Source organism: Egretta garzetta, unplaced genomic scaffold (assembly GCF_000687185.1).
Source record: "Egretta garzetta isolate BGI_Z169 unplaced genomic scaffold, ASM68718v1 scaffold505, whole genome shotgun sequence".
NCBI classification, from domain to species: domain Eukaryota; kingdom Metazoa; phylum Chordata; class Aves; order Pelecaniformes; family Ardeidae; genus Egretta; species Egretta garzetta.
In genome coordinates, this window is record NW_009259711.1 from 461,951 (window position 1) to 483,023 (window position 21,073).

Genomic DNA, 21,073 nt, shown 5'->3' on the forward strand with positions numbered 1-21,073 from the left:
ATAAAGGACAAAAGCCACATCCTTATGGCCCGCAGTCGGTACAGCCTTTCGCTTTGAGGGCTAAACCTCAGCACCCAACCCTCCCCAGCGAGAGGAAACGGCCGCTTTTAAGCAAAGCTGGCTCTTCCTCCTCGCTTATCGGGCTGATATTTTACCACCCCTGTTTTTATAGGAGAAAGTATTCCCTCAAATGAAACCTTTTTACTCCAGCGGAGATTCCCTCCAGGAGGCAGTTTGGGGAATTGCCTGCCCTGTTTAGAATTGGATATGTTACAGTCTATACCTTCTGCTGCAAATTGGCTCCCGGTGCACTCGTCTGTGTCATTTTCACCTACCCACTCGCAGCTCGCACCAGAAAAAAAGCGTCGTGCGAAGGGCCGGATCCTGCCAACCCCGGGAGCCACCGGTGGAAACCGGTATTAAAAAGGACTTGCAGCAGTTGGGCCTTTTAAGACATCCCTCTCGCTTGCAGCGGAGCGGTCTGTAAGGAATGCAAGCTAAAAAGGTTGAGTAAGCGTAACGAGAGAGGGCTTAAACGAGGAGCACAAAGCGCAAAGGTCATCCCAGACAAAGAAACCCGCGTAGAAGGGCAGGTTTAGGCTAGACATGAGGAAAAACTTCTTCACCAAAAGGGCTGTCAGGCTCTGGAATGGGCTGCCCAGGGAGGGGGTGGAATCCCCATCCCTGGAAGTATTTAAAAGAAGGATAGATGAGGTGCTGAGGGACAGGGTTTAGTGGTGGGATGGCAGGGGTAGGTTAAAGGTTGGACTCGATGATCTCAAGGGGCTTTTCCAACCAAAGTGATTCTATGATTCTATGAGTAATACAACAGTAGCTATGGAGCTGGAAAAGACAGGACACAAAAGACAACTGAACCAGTTTCTCCCATCAACATGGATCCTACACATTTCCTTTTCCCCCCCCTTCTAATGATCCTACTACTTTTTAGCTTCCTCCAGGATGAGGATATGAAAGGGGAGCATCTCCCCTATGAGGAAAGGCTGAGGGACCTGGGCTTGTTCAGCCTGGAGAAGAGAAGGCTGAGAGGGGATCTCATCACCATGTACAAATCACTCAAGGGGCCCAGGCTGCCCAGGGGGGCTGTGGAGTCTCCTTCTCTGGAGATATTCAACCCCCGCCTGGATGCTGTCCTGTGCCCCCTGCTCTGGGCGAGCCTGCTTGGGCAGGGGGGTGGCACTGGGTGAGCTCCTGAGGGCCCTGCCAGCCCCTGCCAGTCTGGGATTCTGTGATACACGCCATCAGATGACACACTGGCACTTCAAATGCACTTACCCGCCACAGAAGGAGCCAAATGAGGGACATGGATGGATGTGGTCACCAAACAGAACCAAGCAATAAAGAGTTTACTAAACTCACCAGTTCTCTTGAAGTTTTCACAGCAAAAAGTCGTACTTCTAAACCATTACAAGAAACAGCTGTTTCTTCCACCAAACACTTCTGGATCTGTGGAGTTCAAATCACCCAAGGCAGACACGCAACCACCCAAAATCTCCCACCAGGAGACCAAACTCTCCCAAAGCCTTCAGGGAGTTTGTTCTCCAAGCGTGTTCTCCAGTCCTATTAAAATATCTAACCCCAACGATCAAGAGAACAGAAATAAACCCCAAATGGTTGCCTTACCGATAATATCGTTTTATTTGGAGAAGAATTATGAAACCATAAGAGCCTGTCAGAGATGGGGCTTAATTACAGTGTGGGGTCTTTCCACTACACAGAATGGTTTTGGTTGATGGGATTTTAAGAAGTGGAATGTGAAACTCCCAACTTCATAGCTAATGAAAAACAAGTCGGGCTCTTAAATATTCAAAGAAAAAGTTGGGTGAATAAGCTAAGGTGAAGAAGTGGAGACCGGAGCATGTTTTCTTGCTCCAATATGTAGCACTGAATAAATACTTATCAAGCAGCTCTTCATCCTCTGTTTCACTGAGCATTTAACTGATACACCTATGATAAAAATCATGTTTTTAAAACATTTTTCTAACATAGGAAAAAACCCTATAGTTTCCCTCAATAAAAAGCTATCAGCAGTCTAGCAGCTATTGACAGTGAAGAGATCAATTCTTCATTTTTGCTAATGACGCCCAAGAAATAGGTTTTTACCACCTTGAATTAATGGTCATTTTCCTGAGCGGTAAAATCACTCCAGTTCAAGAGCAAGCGCAAGAGCTAGGGGATGAGTGTGGGAGACCTGAAGGTGGAAGAGGTGTAGGCGTTGGCGGTGTTGGTGTCCATGAATCATCTCACACAGCCAGTAACTGGAGCAAAGCCGCATTTGTGCTGGAAACTGGCTTAGAGATGGTCATGGGGAACTGGAGCAAAGTCCTTTGGAGAAAAGATTATGGCTCCTCAGAGGTTTTTTTGCTTTAGATGATTATGGCTCTTCAGAGGGTTTTTTTTTTTCTTTAGAAAGTCCATAATTGTTCCATTTCAGCTCATCTTGAAAAATCTGCTCCGAAAATGCGGAAGAGAAAGACTTGCTTTACAAGAACCCTGTCAAGAAGATAAGTGTGCAGGAGATACTTGACGTTACATAGCTTTAGGCTTTTATATTTTCCATTTTTCATGTGGCGAAACCATTTCAGCAAGCGATATAGATTGTGCCGAGCTGCTGTTATGCTTTCAGCTACTGCCTGCCATCCTTCATGAGAACCACGGATTTCTGAATGAGGGAAAAAAACAGGAATTTGAGCACTGTCAAACGCGCCGTACCACAGAAGTGGATCAGTCAGGAGATTAGTGAAACAACTCTGTCAAAACAACTTGTCTTCTTGATCTCAGAGCTGATATTTGGGGGGGGGGTGTTGGGTTCTTAGAAAGCTAATGCATTAAAACTCTGCCCAAACTGTTATTTTTAGAGGCTTCTAAGGTTGATTTTAATTCTGACTATGAAGCCTAGAGGACCATCCAGGTGTTTCTTCTATGCACGTGCCATACCCAGGCCATGCCTGAAGAGCCTGGTATGAGGGTAGCAATTGCATCTCTAAGGGGCTCTGGCAACCAAACCTGAATCAGCTCTTAAACAAAGAAGATAAAGCTGAGCGCTTCTCTCCTGGGCATCACGTGAAGTTCTACCCAGCCTTTTTGATGAGTAATAACAGCAAATTAGCCTCTCTCGGATACAATTGCGTTACCACGTCAGCTGAGCCAAGTAACGGCTCCAGCATCCACTTCTTGCCCACAGTGAACACGAGGTGTTTAGCTCTGCTCCCAGTCAAAGAGGGATAAAGAAAAAATATAAAAATAAATAAATGGGTCAAAAATCAAATTACCTCTCATCTGCTGGTCCTCTGCCAGCACGCGGCAACTCCATCAGTGCATCAGAGGTGTGTGTGACACTCGGTTATCAGCGATGTAAAACATCAGACGGATCAGTCTTTTATTCCAACATCAACCCATGCATGTGAGCCACAATTGGGCACCTCTCCAAAGCTGCATTGAATCCCTTTCCCAAATTAGCACTAGAACAACTGCAGAGTGTTAATGCCGTGTAGCCAGAGTCCGTCTTGCAGATAGCGGTGCACAGAAAAGCCATGAAAATGGTAAAGCTTAGCTTTAGGAAAGCAATAAATGTATTCTCCAGGCATCTTTGGTTCACCGGTAGAAAATTTGGGGTGATATCTATGCAAGTGAGACGCTTCCCCTCCCCCAAAGCAATCAACTGGCACATCGTATGTTCTGCAAATGCACCAGTAATTAATGAGACACTTACAGCTGTATATATCTGGCACACTCGCACTTAATTCAGCACTGGCAAGCTTGCCAGCTACCCAGAGCTCCCCGCACGCTCCCCTCCACCTTCCCCTCTGCCCCCAGAGTCGGAAAACAACCGATGCTCAGAGGGCAAGTTTCACGGCAGACACCGAGAGCTGCGTCCAGCCCTATGTCCTCCACGCAGAGACAGCAACCACAGCCCTGGCTCCCTCAGATTTGGGTGCATGGAGATGAGAAGTACCCAACGCCCGATCTCACCACAACCTTAGCATGCAGTGAACTGTTAGATCTTCCTCTCCCTCTCAGAGAAGGAGAGCATTTGGGTGATGGAGATGAGAAGTACCCAGCGCCCGATCTCACCACAACCTTAGCATGCAGTGAAACCCCAGGTTCCTACAGATCATCTGGGCATTTTGGTTCTTTGGTAGAAATGGTCATCACCGGTAAAGCTGGAAGCTCAGCGCTATTTTGCGACTGCGGCGCAGCCGTAAACACAAAGGCAGAATGGAACCATGTGAGCTGCACGACAAGAAGATGCCGCAGGGGATGGGAACAACGAAAGTCAACAAAAGACTGCAAAGATCACCTCTGATGCGAAAAGCACATAAGAAAAGCACAGAAGAAACGCGTGCAATGATTAATTGCTGTTTTCAATTCCACAGCTTAAAACTGCAAAGTAATGCCCTCCTACAGGAGAAGTTTTTTTCTAAATTGGTGGCTCTGGTTGAGAGGATAAAGATATTCCCCCCATTCCCCCATCTTTTGCTCTCACAAGAGATAACCAACAGCCACATTTTGAAGATTTTCACCTGCTTCACTGCAACCATGCGCAGGCAAGCAGTTTATTCAAGTCCACCCAAGAGCACACTTGGGAGAAGAGCAGGATTCAGACCAAAGGGTTTTCAGGTGCCCCACGAGGAACATCACCGCCATGGCCCAAGAGGTGGCCAGCCCATCATCATTAGGCAGCTCCCAATTAACCCAGTCAGAAGTTCCCATTCACCTTCACCCAGATGGATTGCAAGAGTGTCAGACAGCATTTTTGGCGTTTATTGCCCAACTTACCCCTGCTACCTCAACTTCCCATTTCATTACAACCAGGCAACTCCAGGAGTGAAAAAGGACCTGCTGCCTTCACAGACCCTTTCTCCAGATTAACAAGGCACCTTCGGCTGCTCCATAAGTTGTGGTTGCTCCTGTCCCGCTGCAGCCCACGTGCACCGACTGTCATCTGCTTTCGGGTCCCTTCCATCTTTACCCTTTTTAGAGGGCTCGCAGTAGCCTGGGTGAACGTTCAAGTCTCTCAGCCTTCATGGGATCTACTCAGGGCTTGCTCACCTCTCTCTGCCGTTTGGTTTAATTAATGCAGCAAAAGTGTATTTAAAGAAATAACAACCACATGCTGCAATTCCACCCCAGGGATCTCCTGGGAGATCTACTTTATCCTACAGTCAGCAAAACTACATAAACCCCTCTAACGTAATTGACACTGTGATCAAAGCAAACCATGTCAAGATTTTACTATAAAAATATTATTTTTTACACCTATGTGCTAACATTTCTCTAGGAAAGGCATTTTCTGGCATCATTTTCCCTTTCCTCCTCTGCCCCATACCTATTGAGGTTCACCTCCCGCAGCTGCTGTCGTGACTGAGGGAAATGAGACGCGCGATAGTTTTGTCCGCTCCCTCTAACCGCGACTGGGAATGAACTCTGGGCATATCCTGGGTTTGTTACTACGCAAACCCCAAATGTAGGTCAAAAGCCTGCGTGGTTTGCCACAGCGAATGACTTGTACCTCATCTGCCTGAAGGCAGATGGGAACTGAGTCATCTGCTGCTGCATCACCCTCTGCTTTTCTCCTTTCCTCAAGCCCGGTTTCTGTTTTCTTACCATGGGATTATGGTTGAAAGAATGCAGTGACATCAGAAGACCAAGAGAGCAACGCCTCGTACCGCACATCACGCAGGGAGGCGATAGTCCCCATTTATTTTTTGTGGAAGCCATGTTGCTGTCCCAACACAGCGCCTATCACACAAGGAGCCACTTTCGGAAAGTGAATGCAAAGCTCAGTTTTCTTCATTTACCTGCTATACCTGTCTTTCATGAGAAGAAATTATAACAGGTGAACAGGGGGAAAAAAAATTGGGGGTGGATTACTTGACCCACAGGGCGTGGGAGAAGAGCTCTCTACCGTTTCCATCACTGTTCACTTGGGAGGTGCACTGCTCCTTTGGCACGGCCGCTTCCTATGGCTCCTGAAGCAGGTCTGCCAACCGATTCACGCCGTTCTTTATATTACAGTAAATTAAGACTGAAGCCTTTTGTGCTCGATGCACAAACACATACCACAAAAAAGCCCGTGTTGGTGTTACGGTCAGGTGTCTGCACACGGACAGATAAGGAAAAGAGTCTGAGATAATACCCACAGGAAAAAAAATTGATGATTTTTGTTCCACGCTACTGATTTGGAGGCAAAAGGCTCAAAAAGCAGCCTAGCCCCTTTGCAATATTCATCTCTGCTTTCACAAGTTTTATCTGTTCACATAGAGAAATATCAGACAGAAGTCCAGAAAACGGGACTGACAGGGTCTTGGAGAGATCACCCAGCCCATCCCAAAGCAGAATCAAGTTCTACCAAAAAATGACCCTTTTCTCAGCAACTAAAGCCCCAACCACGCTATGACCTTCACACCAGTGGGGTTTCCACAACCTCCTTCAGCTTCCATCCCAACAGCAGGAACAGCACCCAGCAAAAAGGACCACTACTGACGGTACATCTACAACGTGGGGACATCCAGGGGGTTATATGTAGTCCAAAGAATATTTATTTCAGTGAAAGAACGGCAATTATGGCAATTATTATAAACAACGGGAACACAGTAGGAGAGGGGGCTGATGCATCGCAGTTGCTGGTACAAGAACCTCCAGGACCGACAGCAAAGTTTCCTTCAGCTAAAAAAAGAAAATTACTTTTTTTTTTTTTTTTTTTAATTGTACAAGCACACTTTGCAATGGAAAGGGAAGCAATAGCATTGGCCAAAGGTAACGGGTGACTCTGCAAGTCACAAACCCCAAACTTTCCACTTATTCTAAATAAAAAACTTGGACGTTTGTATTGCAAGCCCCTTGCTGTCACTTCTGCTCAGCAACGTTTACAACATGGGAACTCCAGAACAAGCCAAGTTCACTCAAACACACCAGCAGTTGAGCTGCAAGGGACCAGAAGCGACATTGCAGAAGGCAGCAATCGACTGAAAGGCGCTGGTAGGGGTTTTTACTGGTAGAAATACCAAAAAAGCCCTGCAGTAGTGCATCTGACTGTAGGCACAACCTAAAATGCCACCCCATCCACCCTCCTTCAGACTGCAGGAAGAAGTAGGAATTTAACAAAAGGCTTTTTCCTCTTACCTCTTTGTTGGTGACTCCCGGGGGCAAAGTCCCATGCTTGTAATCCTCCAACAACTGCACAGCTTCCTTCAGACGGCTCTGCAAATAAAACAGTAGCATGGTCTGCAACGCTTGTCCTGCACCGAACCGTTTTATTGAAAGCAATGAATACAAGTCACAGAATTACACCCTCTTTTGTGCAACCCTTATGGGTCCTTTTACCTGTACGATATAAAAATAAAATGAAAAAAAAGGCTGCATGGACACTTGTTTTGCTGGTTGGCACAGCCCTGCTGCCTGCAGAAGCGGTGCAGAGGAAGAAACAAAAGAGAAAATACAAAAAAACTCCCCCTCGCAATGCATTTACAGAAGACACTGTAAAAACTGGAGAGTCTTCAACGTGGTCCCAGAGATTTGATAAATCCTGGAGGTGAACGAGTTCTCTCTTAATGGTAGAAAAGAGTTTAAGACAAAACAGATACATACAGGTGCAGTGAGGGATTCCCATCCAAGACATTGGTACCACTCCATGCCAACGCTCAGATTAATATCGCCCCGTGATGTCAACAGGGAAACAGCTTAGTTCGAAGACCTGGCTTTGCTCCCAGTACGCATACTGGGGACGTACAGCTGAAGGGAAGAGCAAGGTCGAAGCCTGCACATATTAAGCATCACCACTAAGAAGCCAGCGCCCACCGAGGAGTTACAGCGCGGCAAGTTTCAGCCCGATGGCAGCACAGCCGAGGGAAGAAGAGCAACTCCACTGGACCCAGCGTTTAACGGCACGCGAGGCAACGCTAACGGCACCGCTTTGTAACTCTGCATGGCAGTTCAAGTCAAGTTAATTTATCCAAAACACCACGATGCTTTCAGATACTTCAGGTGGATCCCAGAGTGCCACTACGCCGAACCGCTGACCTGCGCTGCTTTTTTACGGCGCCTGTTACACACTCATTGAGACGGGGCGTTCGCAACCGGTTACGTTCTCTCTAAAATTACCAAAGTCTGTCACCGGTGCGCCTCAAGTTGGAATCCAGCGACTCAAATACATGCATGTGTAAATAAAGATCTTCCTCACAGTGTGATAAAATAGCAAGATAAAGACATTCCATGCGTTCAGGGGATCACAGGAGCATTAAGCCACGCTACCAACCTGTCAGAATCATCAATTTACTCCCAGAAGAGTTAATCATAGAGAAATACAAAATAGTGTTCTGCAGTTGAACCAAAGTTTATGTATACATATGATACTTTCAAGAAATATATATGTAATAGTTTCAAGAAATATAGTGTGTATATAGACTATATGTACTATAATATACACATACACACTCTAGAGTATATATAGAGAGAATACTCTAGAGTGTGTGTGTATATATATTATAGTGTATATATATATAATATAGTATATATAGTATCTAGCGCATTCTCTCTATATATATTCTAGAGTGTGTATGTATATATTATAGTATATATAGTCTATATATACACACTCTATATGTTTATTTCTTGAAATAAAACCCACACAGGGCAGAAGTAGAGAGGTAGAAGGATTCTTTGATTTGTCCAGGCTAAAGAGGAACAGGTCAGGCTATAAAGAGCAGCTTCGGTGGGGTTAAATCTGCTTCTCCAAGCCTGCAGAAAGCACCAGATCACCAAGTAGTGGCTCCCAAACAGCTGAAGCCAAAGGAATCACTCAGCTAAACGCTTTCAAAAGCCTCCTGCAGGTTATCTGTCATCCAGATGAGTAACATCGACTTCGGTTTGACATTTCTGCACCAGCTCCCTTGTTTTGGCAGCTTCTCTAACATTAGTGCCAGGGGACATTTCATAAATACGGAATATCCTGTCTAAAATCCCACGTAGTGTGATGGTGGCTCATCTAAAGCCCTGTGGTTTTAGTGGTGGGCCACTGCAAGCTCCGCTCTCACAACCCTCCCGTAAATAAGGCGAGCGTCCCTGAGCTCATTACGAGCTCGCGTCCATGGGATCGGTTGCAGGGAAACTACTTTCCTCCCTTTCATGCAAACATCAAAGAGTACTTTGTTGTTTCCTTGGAAGCGCTAGCAGCTACGCCAACCTGAAAGCAGCAATTAATGAATGACTATTGTCCTCAGAACATTCAACACGCAGGACGCATGGAATAGTGGCAATTCCTTCCCTTTGCAGAGCAAGAGGGGTGGGATCGGATCCATGACCGTTATTACACTGGCCGAGCTCACATCATCAGCACTACATTATTTCCAGTCCCAGTATTTTACATATTTTTATATATTCTCGCATTGATTAGCAGCTACTCAGCTGAAGTGGGGAGTCTGCACGACAACGCCAAACAAGGCTTAGCATCAGATAGCAACAAACTCTGCAAAAACCTGCATATTCTTGGCAAAATGTGGGCTCAGAGGTGGGGCTTGTTCGTGTTGGGTGCTAACGCCGAGGTCAGTGCTACCAGCCCAAAGTTCACTACACACACGTAACAAGTGATCATTTTTTTGGTTTCTGCCCTATTTCTGGGTGTGTTGTCCTGAAATTGGCTCCCTCTTTGGCTCAGCCTGTCCCACGCTCCATGCCTGACATGGCCCTGCAGAAAAAGCTGCCAACCGTTCTACGCCACTTGCTCGGGACCTCCCAGAGTTGCTCTGAACTTCTCTCACCAGATGGGACTTGGATCCACTCACAGATTTTGGCATCGTCCTCAACTGCTGGTGCATTCATTCCCTGGCCCAAAGGCTACGTTGAGAGCATGAAGGATCTCAAAGACATTCAAGGCCAAAACTGGACTATATTTTAGTGCTAGGTGCAAGCTCTTTCTTTTGCTCTTCTGTTGCCATTTTTGGGGGCAATTAGGAAGATCAGAAAACTATTTTCATCGGTTTTTACAGATTTTACCAAGAGTAATAAAGACGAAGGAGGATTGAGTGTGTTCAAGAACCTTCCCCCTTCTTCAAAGGCTAGCCAATCACCCATTTCACCGAAAAACCTGGCTATGAAAACACCCTGCCTTACCCCCAAAACTCAGAGAACGACTTCACGTAGGCACGCTTTCATTACTGGTTCAGAAACACCATCCACTCAACTCAAACTTTATCCAACAGTGGCCACAAGCAGGCGCGCAGGGAAACGCAAGAAGGCGGCAAGCAGAAATAACATCTCCCCTCAGCACCTTCCCAGGCTCCCGCTGCCTTCAGCCAAGGCAGATGAGGTCTCCATGGATTTAGCGATCTTCAGGGGATTTCTCTTCCAGCTGCTTGCTTGAACCAAACCGCTCTCACCCACAAAGACAATGGACAAGCTGTATATAGCAACAAAAATGTGGGTGTCTTAGCTCCCTTCCTTTATGCATACATACCCTAAATCTGTCTTAAAATTTAAACTTACCTTAATAAAAAACAATATGCAAGTGATAGAGTGAATACGTGAGCCCTTGCCTGGAAGGAGCTTGCATTCTTTAGGAGCATAAGCAAGTACATCCTGAATAATTCAGTGGATAAGGCCAGTCACTGGTCAAACTTTTCCACATATATCCAACATCCCAGACAGAGAAATGAGTCCTTATCATTTCAGCCAAGTCCTCTTGACATTGGAGCTATGAATGAGGATGCTGTTTTCTAGGGATGCACCGGCGCTGGGTGATGCACTGCTCCTCCAGAAGGGCTGAAGGTCTCACACAGAAGAAAAGCTGACCTGGAGAAACAGGCACATGGGATGAAACCCCACGGCACGGACGCATGGCCATGCTCTTCCGGGCAGGCTCAAATTTCTGCAAGATCCTCAGGGCTCTGTAGCTGGAATGACCAACTACAAAGAAAGACCAGTTCAGAATGTTGGTTGATCAGTGGAAAACTATGAAGCATTGCAGGCATGAGAAAAAAAAAAAAAATAGGATTTTTAGGCCGCTTCAGGCATTTCCAACCTCTCCAGAGAAGTAATCATACCAGATCACGACGGGATGCGAGCTTCTTGTTTCTGATAGCTCCTTGCTCTATCAGCCTCATGGCTGCTTAAAAATATCATACAAGGAAAAAGCTATTACCTAGCATGAGTATCAATAAAATATAATTGTATAATATTTTAGATAGCCTGATAATCCAGGGGTGAAAAGCCAGGCAGCTGAGTGACCAATGCCTGCAGATCTAGGGAGGACAACCCTTCTTGCCTCCAAAGCTGGAAAATAACCCGGGGCTGCCAGCCCAGCATTCTGGAGAGCCGTTTGTGCTCGTTATTGGTATGTGGTTTTGTCACTGAAATTACCTACGCTGTGCGCCTTGCGAATTAGCTACACAGAACAGCATGTAACTCTGAATGAAAAACTGGAAGTAATAGATGAATGGGTCTGTGTTCTATTTTTTTCTCCTTCTCTTGAGGAAATCTTAGTAGTTACTATAACAACCCTGGCCAGATCCCATCTTGTTTAGTATGGTACAAACAGAAAACAAAAAAGCCCGATTTTGCTTTTAAAATTGCAAGTCTTCACGAATTTCCTCTTTCAGCTCCATGGGGAGAGAAAGGGAACTTTCTCAAAGAAAAGAAGTCCTGGACCAACACTGCTGATGGTGCTTGAGGTCGACAAAAGAGGGGTACAGAAAGCGAACAAAAGCGTTAAACCAAGGACCACGGTAAGAAGACACCTTTCACATGGCTTGGAGGTGTTCAGGTAGTTTTAGCGAGCGACCCACAGCCTCAAAATTTCATTGCTGAAAGCACTCGGTTGCCTTTTAGCCCTTCTAGAAAAGTCAAGCGTGGTCTTTTAAGCAGAGCCTCCAAAAAAAATAGGGAACAACTCTACAGCGTGCAACAGCTCCAAATGCCAACCAGCTCCACTCCCTGGCTTTTAGCAGGATACCAGCATTATTCCGATAGTTGATAATGTCTGAGATTACACTTCGTTTCCATTTTAACAGGGAAAAAAGAGGTCTGTCTACAAGGTTGTGCTACTGTTTCAATGTTTATTGTTGCTTGATTTCTCTACTGCTATCTGTAGGAAGAAGTGTCACTTGAGTTTTTACAGCATCACTTACAAAAAAAACCCCGCAACCACAGTTTTTACTAGTATGGATAATTTCTTTCATACCCCTTTTCTCGTCAAAACTAGAGCACTTCTAGCGGTGGATGATGGGGTCTCAGCTCTCACAATAGGGTGCTAGACAGACCATCTGCACCCGGAGGATGTTCTTACAAACCTAAGCCCAGAAGCACTGCCAGGGATCTACTGAGCTCAGCGACTCAGAAGCACAAACTCCACGCTTGGTGCTCCACCACAGCAGCCTAAGCCACATCCACCTGGGAAACACGACCCAACAAGAAGTCGTCTTTGGAAAAAGGCTCAACCGTTGCCTCATGCTGAACACAGCTGGAAAACCCCCGGGTTTTGAACTACAGCTCACTAAGCCCGTGGGAGGTATGCAATGGGCTAGGACTGATCCATGAACCCGGGTTTTATGGTTGTGGCTGTGCTATTAAATATGCTGGAGCCTGGGCATGAGCCTGCATCAGCATGATCTCTAGCAGAGCTTTGATTCGGACCATCCAGCCCTCTGCCAAGCGATTCCCAGTCACAGTTTGGGAGTTACCATGGGCCAGGAGAGCTGCCAGCAGGGACCTTTTGGAGAGGAAGAGTGCTCAGCTGCATGGCACAAGCCACATCAGCTGGCCAAAACCCACTACCTGACTCAGTTTGAAGGAACCAGCTTAGATTAAACCCTTAGGCTTTAGTGCAAAGAGCTAACGTGACCTGTTCTGCCCTCAGGCCAAGAGGCATTGACTCTGAAGGTCGTTGCCTGGAGTACACTTGCAGGACTACAGCAGCAGGATGTTTCAGTCTTTGTAGAAGGAGTTGCTCACGCTATTAGGGGCTTAGTTTGGCACGCCAAAGAAAGGAGGAGAAAGAACACAACCAGAGATGCCAGCAGGATGGTAGCACACATCATGCTGAGCTGATGGCCACCTCCAGGAATCCTTTGCTGGCACCCCAAGTCCCTCACAGCCATCCCTTCAGCACCCTGGCGGGATAGAGGACAACTGCGTTGGGTCCCATGGATGACTGCACACACGTACTTACATCAGAGACCTCCTTCCAGCCCGTGAGCTCTTGTACTGATCTGGTACCTCGTCCTCCTTGCTCAAGGGCACACTGTTTCTATCTGAAAGATCTGTGCCTTGTCTTCTCTTGGATCTCAACTGATGCCTGCACATGGCTTAGAGCTGCCTCCAGAAACCCATATGTGCACATACAGACCGTAATAACAGTCATTATGCCAGTAGCACTACAACATTACTGCTACAGAATCAACAGAAAGAGAGTCAAGTTTTGCCGTCGAGGCTTTTAAGAGAAAATCCACTGGTGGGACAGGGCACGCTGGAACAGTTTGCATCTCACTCTGCTCGTACGGGGCTCATATCGGGGTTTCAAGGCCACCTTAGCCCAGTGACGATCCGCCGCGTGCCTGCCAGTTTCACTGGTTTCAGGTTCGGACCAACGATGTCTTACTGGCACGTGAACCAAAGCAAGAGTCTTCTGGCCACCAGCAGCACAGATTCGACGTGGGATAGGGAAATCCAGCTGTGCTCTGCCATAAGCCACTCAACAGTTTCCGATTTTTGTCTCACTGCTCTACGGATGATACATACGGCAGACTTGACTCCAGCTGGCCCTATTGTATTGGATCTACAGTGACAGACAACAGGAGCCAGAAACTTTTTGTTCAAGTAGAGCCAGCAGATGTGACACTGAATAAACACAGACAGTCAATCTGCTGAGTAAGAAGGTATCGTTCATATAAATAACATACATCTAATCCTGCTTCCATTTTAAACCCAAATATGGGAATGCAAGATGCTCGGCGCTCTGCAGATTTATGCTTTGAACAATGAGATAAAGCAAAAGCAGAAAACTCAGCCCCTCTGAGCTCCGCTTAATTCTTATTTCACTTTTGCTTTGAATTATTATCAAATCCACAGCTTTCTCCATGAAGAGCTTCCCACAGAGCGTTAACGGTCTGTCCGGGCTAATGTCAGATGGGATAGGTTAGCCTTATCAAAATATCTGCTGGTCCCTACTGCTTCTCCCGATGGATCTTAATTACAGAGCAATTAAAAGTATTATTCCAATCATTTTAACCTCACACATTTCAAAAATAGGCATTACACCCACCCAGGGGTTTCTCATGGTCTCAGCGACAGGACTTGTTGGGCTTGACCTCTGACATGACACATTTCCTGCTCATTGGAAAAGTTTGCAAATTTGCAGCTGCCAGAAAAATTGTTTCATTAGAAATCCAGTAATTATACAAATTAGCACACAAGCAAACCTCCTCTTTAGAGGTTACGTGCCATATTGACACAAGGTCGGGGCATAGTTTCAATACCACACGCACTCGGAAAGCAAGTAGAACGGGTAGGTAAGTTTGATATGGAGAATTATTCCACCAGAACCCACTAATGATAAAACTGGAGCAAACCGGCTTCCAGCTGCCCCTGCCACGTGCTTTGCAGGAGCACACGCTTTCCTTTTGAGAGCTCACGGACCACAAAGTACGGCTACAACATAATCCAGTACTCGCTAAGCATCAATCCTCAAGGGATGCACAACAACCTCTAAAGGACGAGGAAGTTTTCAACTGCGTTAAGGATTTGCTTTATCGAAAAAATAAATGAGTAAGAGAGGACTGTCACCGAGACTAATTACACTTGGTAGCACGGTGCGTGGTTTCCCCCACTCAGAGGGGTCACTTCATCCTTCCTCAGAACACAGCCACCAGTAGGATGCAATGACGTACCACACAGGAATTAAAAAAAGGATGTAGAATAAAAAAAATATTATTACATTTTCCATGGGATTAACGTCCATTCTCATTAGAGACTCCTCTACTTTTTTTTTTTTTCCTTCGTTTGCTAGACAGCTCCTCCAAGACAAACAGCAATTTATTTGTTCCCCGAGAACCCCGGGTCTGAAAGCTGCAGCCATCTGTCAGCGGGAAGGAGCTCGCCGTAAACAGCTGCTTTCTCATCCAACCCTTTCTAGACCTCAGTTTGCCACCCCAATTATTAAATGAAACCAAACAGCCTTTAGGTACACGTATCTACAAAGTATTTTGAAGCACAAGGTCAGACGTGCAGAGCGCAGCAAGTAGGCCAACCAGCAAAGCAGCTCTTGTGCTCCGAGAAGTGCTCCCCGTGGCCCCAGGTGTTCGTATCTGCTTTGCCAAGAGAAAAAAGGGAAAGAGGTCTCATGTAGACTTCATGAAATGCACGGCAGAAGGTCTACTGAAGCATCGCTATCGTATAATTCAAACTCCCAAAGAAAATGGACGGAGGGCATTCCCTTCCTTGGGCAGCCACCAAGCCATTCCCGAAGACCATGAAGTTCAGACCTGTGCTTACTAAACCCCACAGAAGGACACCAAACCTCCCTCATTTGTTGAGGTTCAGCCTCAATCGCTTGAGGCACTTGGATCTTGACAGCTGTCTCCAGGATAAAAATGAGCCATTTGGATTTTGTTCTTTTCCCCCTAGGTCTCACCTTCTTGTGCGCTGGCAGCCCAGAAACCAACCCTACCCTGGGCTGCATCAGGAGAAGCATGGCCAGCATCGAGGGAGGGGATTCTGCCCCTCTGCTCTGCTCTGGGAACACCTCCCCTGGAGCCCTGCGTCGTGGGGGGGTTCAGCCTGGAGAAGAGGAGGCTGCGGGCAGAGCTGAGTGCGGCCGGTCAGGGCTTAAAGGGGGCCCAGAGGAAAGGGGGGGACAAGCTTTTTGGTAGGGCCAGCTGTGACAGGACAAGCGGGGATGGCTTTAAACTAAACCAGGGTAGGTTTAGGCTGGATCTAAGGCAGAAATTCTTTCCAGTGAGGGTGGTGAAACCCTGGCAGGGGTTGCCCAGAGAGGGGGTGGAAGCCCCATCCCTGGGAACATTCCAGGCCAGGTTGGACAGGGCTGTGAGCAACCTGATGTGGTTCAAGGTGTCCCTGCTCCTGCAGGGGGGTGGGACTGGGTGACCTCTAGGGGTCCCTTCCAATCCAAAACATTCTACGATTCTATGAACCTCATCAAAAGGTGTCTGCAAAAATTAAGTCACGCCAGCTGACCACTCCCTACCTCCAACCTTACCAACTTCTTCAAAAAACTTCTAACAATTTGAAAAGGGGACAACGGGATGGTAGAAAAGCATGCGGCTCAGCCACAGGAGGGATCATCTCAAAGTTCAGAGCAGGTACCCAGCTCACAGATAGCTTACCCAAGAGTCTAGACACTCTAAATTCAACGGAGCGTGACAAGCAAGATGATTGCCCTCAAGGGCAGAAGAGATTCAGCCCTCCAAAGAGTAAGAAACTCACAAAGGAGGGAAAAAGTGAGTCTTTGGGGAACCTAAAATACCGGTTCTGAAACCAGAACTGCATGTTGCTCGGGGTAACAAAACGGGTAGGCAGCGTCACAGGGTTTGGGTACACAGTGAAACCAGACTGAGTTACAGTGCTCAACTGAAATTGTTTCACGATACTGCCACAACCATCGTGTGAAAGTGCTTACCCCATCCCAAACACAAACGCCGTGCGTTCTCCTTAAACCTGTTTTGTAACTTCAAAAAGTAGAATCACCAACTCAACCAAGTTCACTCATACCCCCCCCACTTTGGAGATACACAAAAAGTAGGTTTGAGAATTCTGACGTCTTTTTTCTGTATTAATGCCATTGTAAAAACCCATAGTTTGGTCTGGCATTACGCACAGTGGGGTACCCGGTTTAAAAAAATAAATAAATAAACTACATACACATGCACGCTATAGGCTTAAACGGAGATTTGAGAAAGGTGAGGATTATTGTCGGGACATGGAATCATTCCCAAAGGAAGAGACATTTTAACTAAACAGGAAGGGATGGATGGATGATCTCCACCCAACAGAATTTTCCTCCAAAAAGAGGAAAACAGAACAAGCCAAGGCATAACAAAACCCAGCGAAGAGATGAGCAGAATCACCTGTTTCTTCTGTCCTGCCAGAAATTGTTCTCTTCCAACTGACCTCAGCTCAGGACCTCCTGGTGCAGCTGCCTGGAGCCCATCTCCGTTCATCCTCAAATATCCCAAGGACACCCCATCCCAGAGCAGTCAGCTGGAAAGCACACGCTCATGGAAACCCATCCAATACCAACTCCACAAAGCTTTCTACAGCAAATTAGCCTGATGAGAGAGGGGTGTTTCAGTGTTTGGCTGGATCCGTGTATTTGTAAGCCTCAGTTTCCTCACTGTCTTTAGATGTTTAATCAGCGGTGCATGACAAAAATGGCCAAAGACAGTCTCCCTTTGCCACCATCCCATTCCCTTTTGCATGCGGAGTATCCTCTCCTTCCCTCCAAAAATTATCATTAGGCCCTTTGCATCCATTTATGAACTTGAGAATGAAAATTAGGAAAATATATAAAGAGAGGTCCTGAACTACATACACCAGCCTCCGCATCACCACAAACCCACACTGGAGGACTCCCCTCACTGCCAAGCACACTCCAATACGCACGGTGTTGCACTCAACACTAAATCTCCGCTCAGGTAAGAGCAGCACCAAGCCTTTAATGGGCAGTATGGTCTTTATTCTGGCACCCGTGCTTACATCCTCTTTAAACAGCAGCTCTAGTGCACTGCATCCGCAGGTAATATTGCGATTTTCATTCCCTTTTATCATGACACGATGATGGCTGACAGCCCCTTTGGAATCGCGACGTTCCTTGGCTAGCGGGTTACCTCTCCAGGCTGAGCTCTGTATCAAGGGTGGTGGCTTTTGAAAATTGATCTCAGACTTGATCTGAACCTGCGCTTTTACAAGGGAAAGTATAATTTTTAGTGTGATGTGTAAGAACAGCTGGTTTATTGTCTGCACTTCTCTTCGACGTGCATCCAAAAGGTACTCAAAATGAACAAGAAGACACATCTTAACCTCATGTTTTTGAAAAAAGCAACTTGATTTAGATGGAAAAGATTGTTTGAAGCTGCATTGGGTCTTACCACCACCACCATCACAGTGTGTAAGGAACTGGACTCAGCTCATCATTAGCTCCAGTTCAGCTCCCTGCGTTTTCCAAACTGTTTGCACATGTATTTTCATCTTACACTACTCTGCCTGAAAAAAAAAATATTGAAAAGAGAAAAGAAAAAGGAAGAAGCAGCTGCCTTTCGCTGAAAGCAAGACCATAAGTGTTCCGGCCAACAGGCAGAATTTAAGATCACCAGGAGAAATATTTCTCCTAAAGGATTCCCCACAACTATTAGCTCAATGTTTTATGAAAGCAGGGAAATGCAGTAACACGGGACAACACTAAATGAAACATAAACGGACCAGAAACCCAAAAGCCCGGGGCGATAACTGAGGAAAAACTACAGCACCTTGTTCAGAAGAGGTCAAGTGCAGCCGCTGAGAACTGCGGTGCGAGCCCACCCAGCTCCCACCGCGGCTCATTTCAAAGAGTTAATATTTGCTCTCTCATCAACTCACCTGAGGTTTTTTCTTGCAGGAATTTTCCTTCTGAGAAGGTGGCATCACTGGCAAGTCTGACTGAAACCAGTTCGGGGTCTCACCAGTTACCAGAGGGAGACGGGGGACTGACAGCTGTGGATTCACTGATGTCTAATAAAGAGCAAGTTTCTGCTATGGATTTAACAGAGCTCCGTTGGGCAATAAATCAACTGTGAGACCCAAATCCCCTGGAAACCTGGCTTTGTTACTTCTGCTGTTCACAGAAGAAATTGTTTTTAATCCAAACCTGTCTAATAAACAGCACGTTCAGAAAAGAAGGCGCATATACATTACCTCGGTAACAAAGAGCGTGCGCGGATCGATGATGTCCAAGAAGTGCCTGAATCTGCCATAAAATGAAGTCTGGAAGATAAGGAAAAAAAAAAAAAAGACAACAAAATGTGTTCAGTTAGAAATTGCCTTTCACCTGCTGCAGAGAAAGATTTTATTTCCTCTGCAGAACTACGTAGCAACTAAAAAGCAGTAATATAGAAGCTTTGCACTGGTAATTTGTGATAGAAAGTCTGAAAGGAAAAGATGAGGACGCGGACCCTGCTAATAGCAGCGCTGCTATTAACAGGACACCACTAGAGATGCTTTAGTAAGGGGATACCATCAAGCTGCTGAAATATCCTTTACTTTTCCCCCAGAAAAGACCTATTGCCTGCTTAACCCTCTCCTGGGAAGGGTCTCAGGCCACAAAAACCCAACCGTGCTGCTCCAGACCTCCCACGCCAAGCGATGCTGTCGAAGGAATTTCCACCCTGCAACGCCTTTAACGCCATCCCTGTGTTGCTTGTCCTCGTTCCCACTAGCACCCATCTCATGGGACCAGCAGTCCCCCAATTTTGGGAGAAGCTCATGTGAAGAAACTCCTGCACCCATACGCTACTGGAAGAAAAGGTATGTGAAATTATATTTTCAAATGCTCTAAAAAGAGTTTAAAGTCTCAACAAGGGAACGAGCAGTTTTCTCCCAGATGGGAAGAATGAGAAGGGTAAAAGATGAAATTAAGTACAAAGCCAGTTTTGTGTCTTTCATTTATTACGGAATTGTCCAGGCACTAAACTTGGGCTGGGTTTCATTGTGCCAGTCCCTACGCAAACACAGAGCAGAAGATGGACTGTGAACCTTAACATGTGTAAAAGAAAACATAACTGTATGGTTTGGGCTTGTGCTTAGTTGCCCATTTGGAACAAATCCAATCTAGATGTGCGTGCACAGGGATAATGCTCTGCAAAAGCTGGTGAAGATGCCTTTGAGGGAGCAGGAAAAAAGTGTCGGGAGGACCAGAAAGGGAGAAAGGGATCCGGAGAACTGGGAACAGGGTGTGAAAGAAAGGGGAAGGTGTCTGTGAAATAGGCTGGGAAGATCATGAGCAGCTCCAAAGGAAAGGAAAGCCGGTTTGACTCAGTATTTAGAAAAAAAAAAAAAGAATACAAAAAATTGAATTTAGGCAAGCCCAAAGCACCAGACCATGAAATAGTGCCATACTAAGAGCATTCAGCACATGTGTACATCATCACTCAAACGTCAGCCTGGATTCTCTCATCTGGATGCAGATGTAGGCTGAGTGCCAGAGCTGCCTTAGGGCAGCCTAAACTCTCCTCCGGACATCGAAAGGCCAAGTGGACAGGGGGCAGCCTGGCCCAGCAGAATTTGCAGCCCATGGCGGATGCAGAAAGGACAACCAGGTCACGGCCCCCCAGGTGCTCCTGAATATTGGGACCCCTTTGCCCTGGGCGCTCTGACGGCCACGCACAGGCAAAGCTCTTTTTGCCTCTGTAATGCAGAAGCGTGCTATAAATAAAGGACTGGAATATGGATAAAGCAGCGAGAACGGCATTTAATCACAGCCTGGCATAATTTTATGAAACATGCTGGTTCTCTGCTGAATCCATCGAGCACAGAGAAATACCGATAACACTGCCTACTTATCCAGGCCGAAATCCCTCTCTAATGGCAGTTTCCAGCCGCACTGCTGTCCACCACCTCGCGTCGCAACGCCCCGTCCTCAGCCGCTTACAGAACTCTCTGCTGTTATTTTTTTTTTTTTTTTCCATGTTCTGCGCTAAAAAAAGAAAAACCCACAACGAAATAAAATAGCTTCGCATTAACTTCAGGAACGAAAAAAAAAAAAAAAAAAAGCAGCCCAGTGGTTTTTAATTAGCGTTGATTTAATTAACACTAATTCTGGTACTTTCTAGCTTTTGCGAGCTTGACATTTTGCTGCCTTACTCGTGTTTTCAATGTAAGGATCTCCTGCAGGTGCCACTGTCCTCCCTGTTGGTAGTGCCCGAGGCTTGCCAGCGGTGCAGGGAGCGACGTGACTAAGGCGTGACTCACTTGGTCCCTCGTCACGTTATCCTGAGCGCTCCCACGTACCATCGTCCCTCTCCCACTGCCCATCCTGCCGCACTCGCCGAACGGCAGCAAGGGAACTCACAGCAGT

The 21,073-nt window shown here is 46.5% G+C and overlaps 1 protein-coding gene across 1 annotated transcript in view; it reads right to left on the bottom strand.

Moving 5' to 3' along the window:
* The window catches only part of SFXN5 (sideroflexin 5), a 101,708-nt gene that overhangs the window by 79,004 nt on the left and 1,631 nt on the right, over window positions 1-21,073 (bottom strand). Inside the window, exons 2-3 of the mRNA XM_009639032.2 lie at window positions 18,916-18,984; window positions 7,144-7,221 (exon numbers count right to left, since the gene is read on the bottom strand). Of these exons, the coding sequence (XP_009637327.2) occupies window positions 7,144-7,221; window positions 18,916-18,984 (147 nt within the window). The remainder of the gene's footprint in view (window positions 1-7,143; window positions 7,222-18,915; window positions 18,985-21,073) is intronic.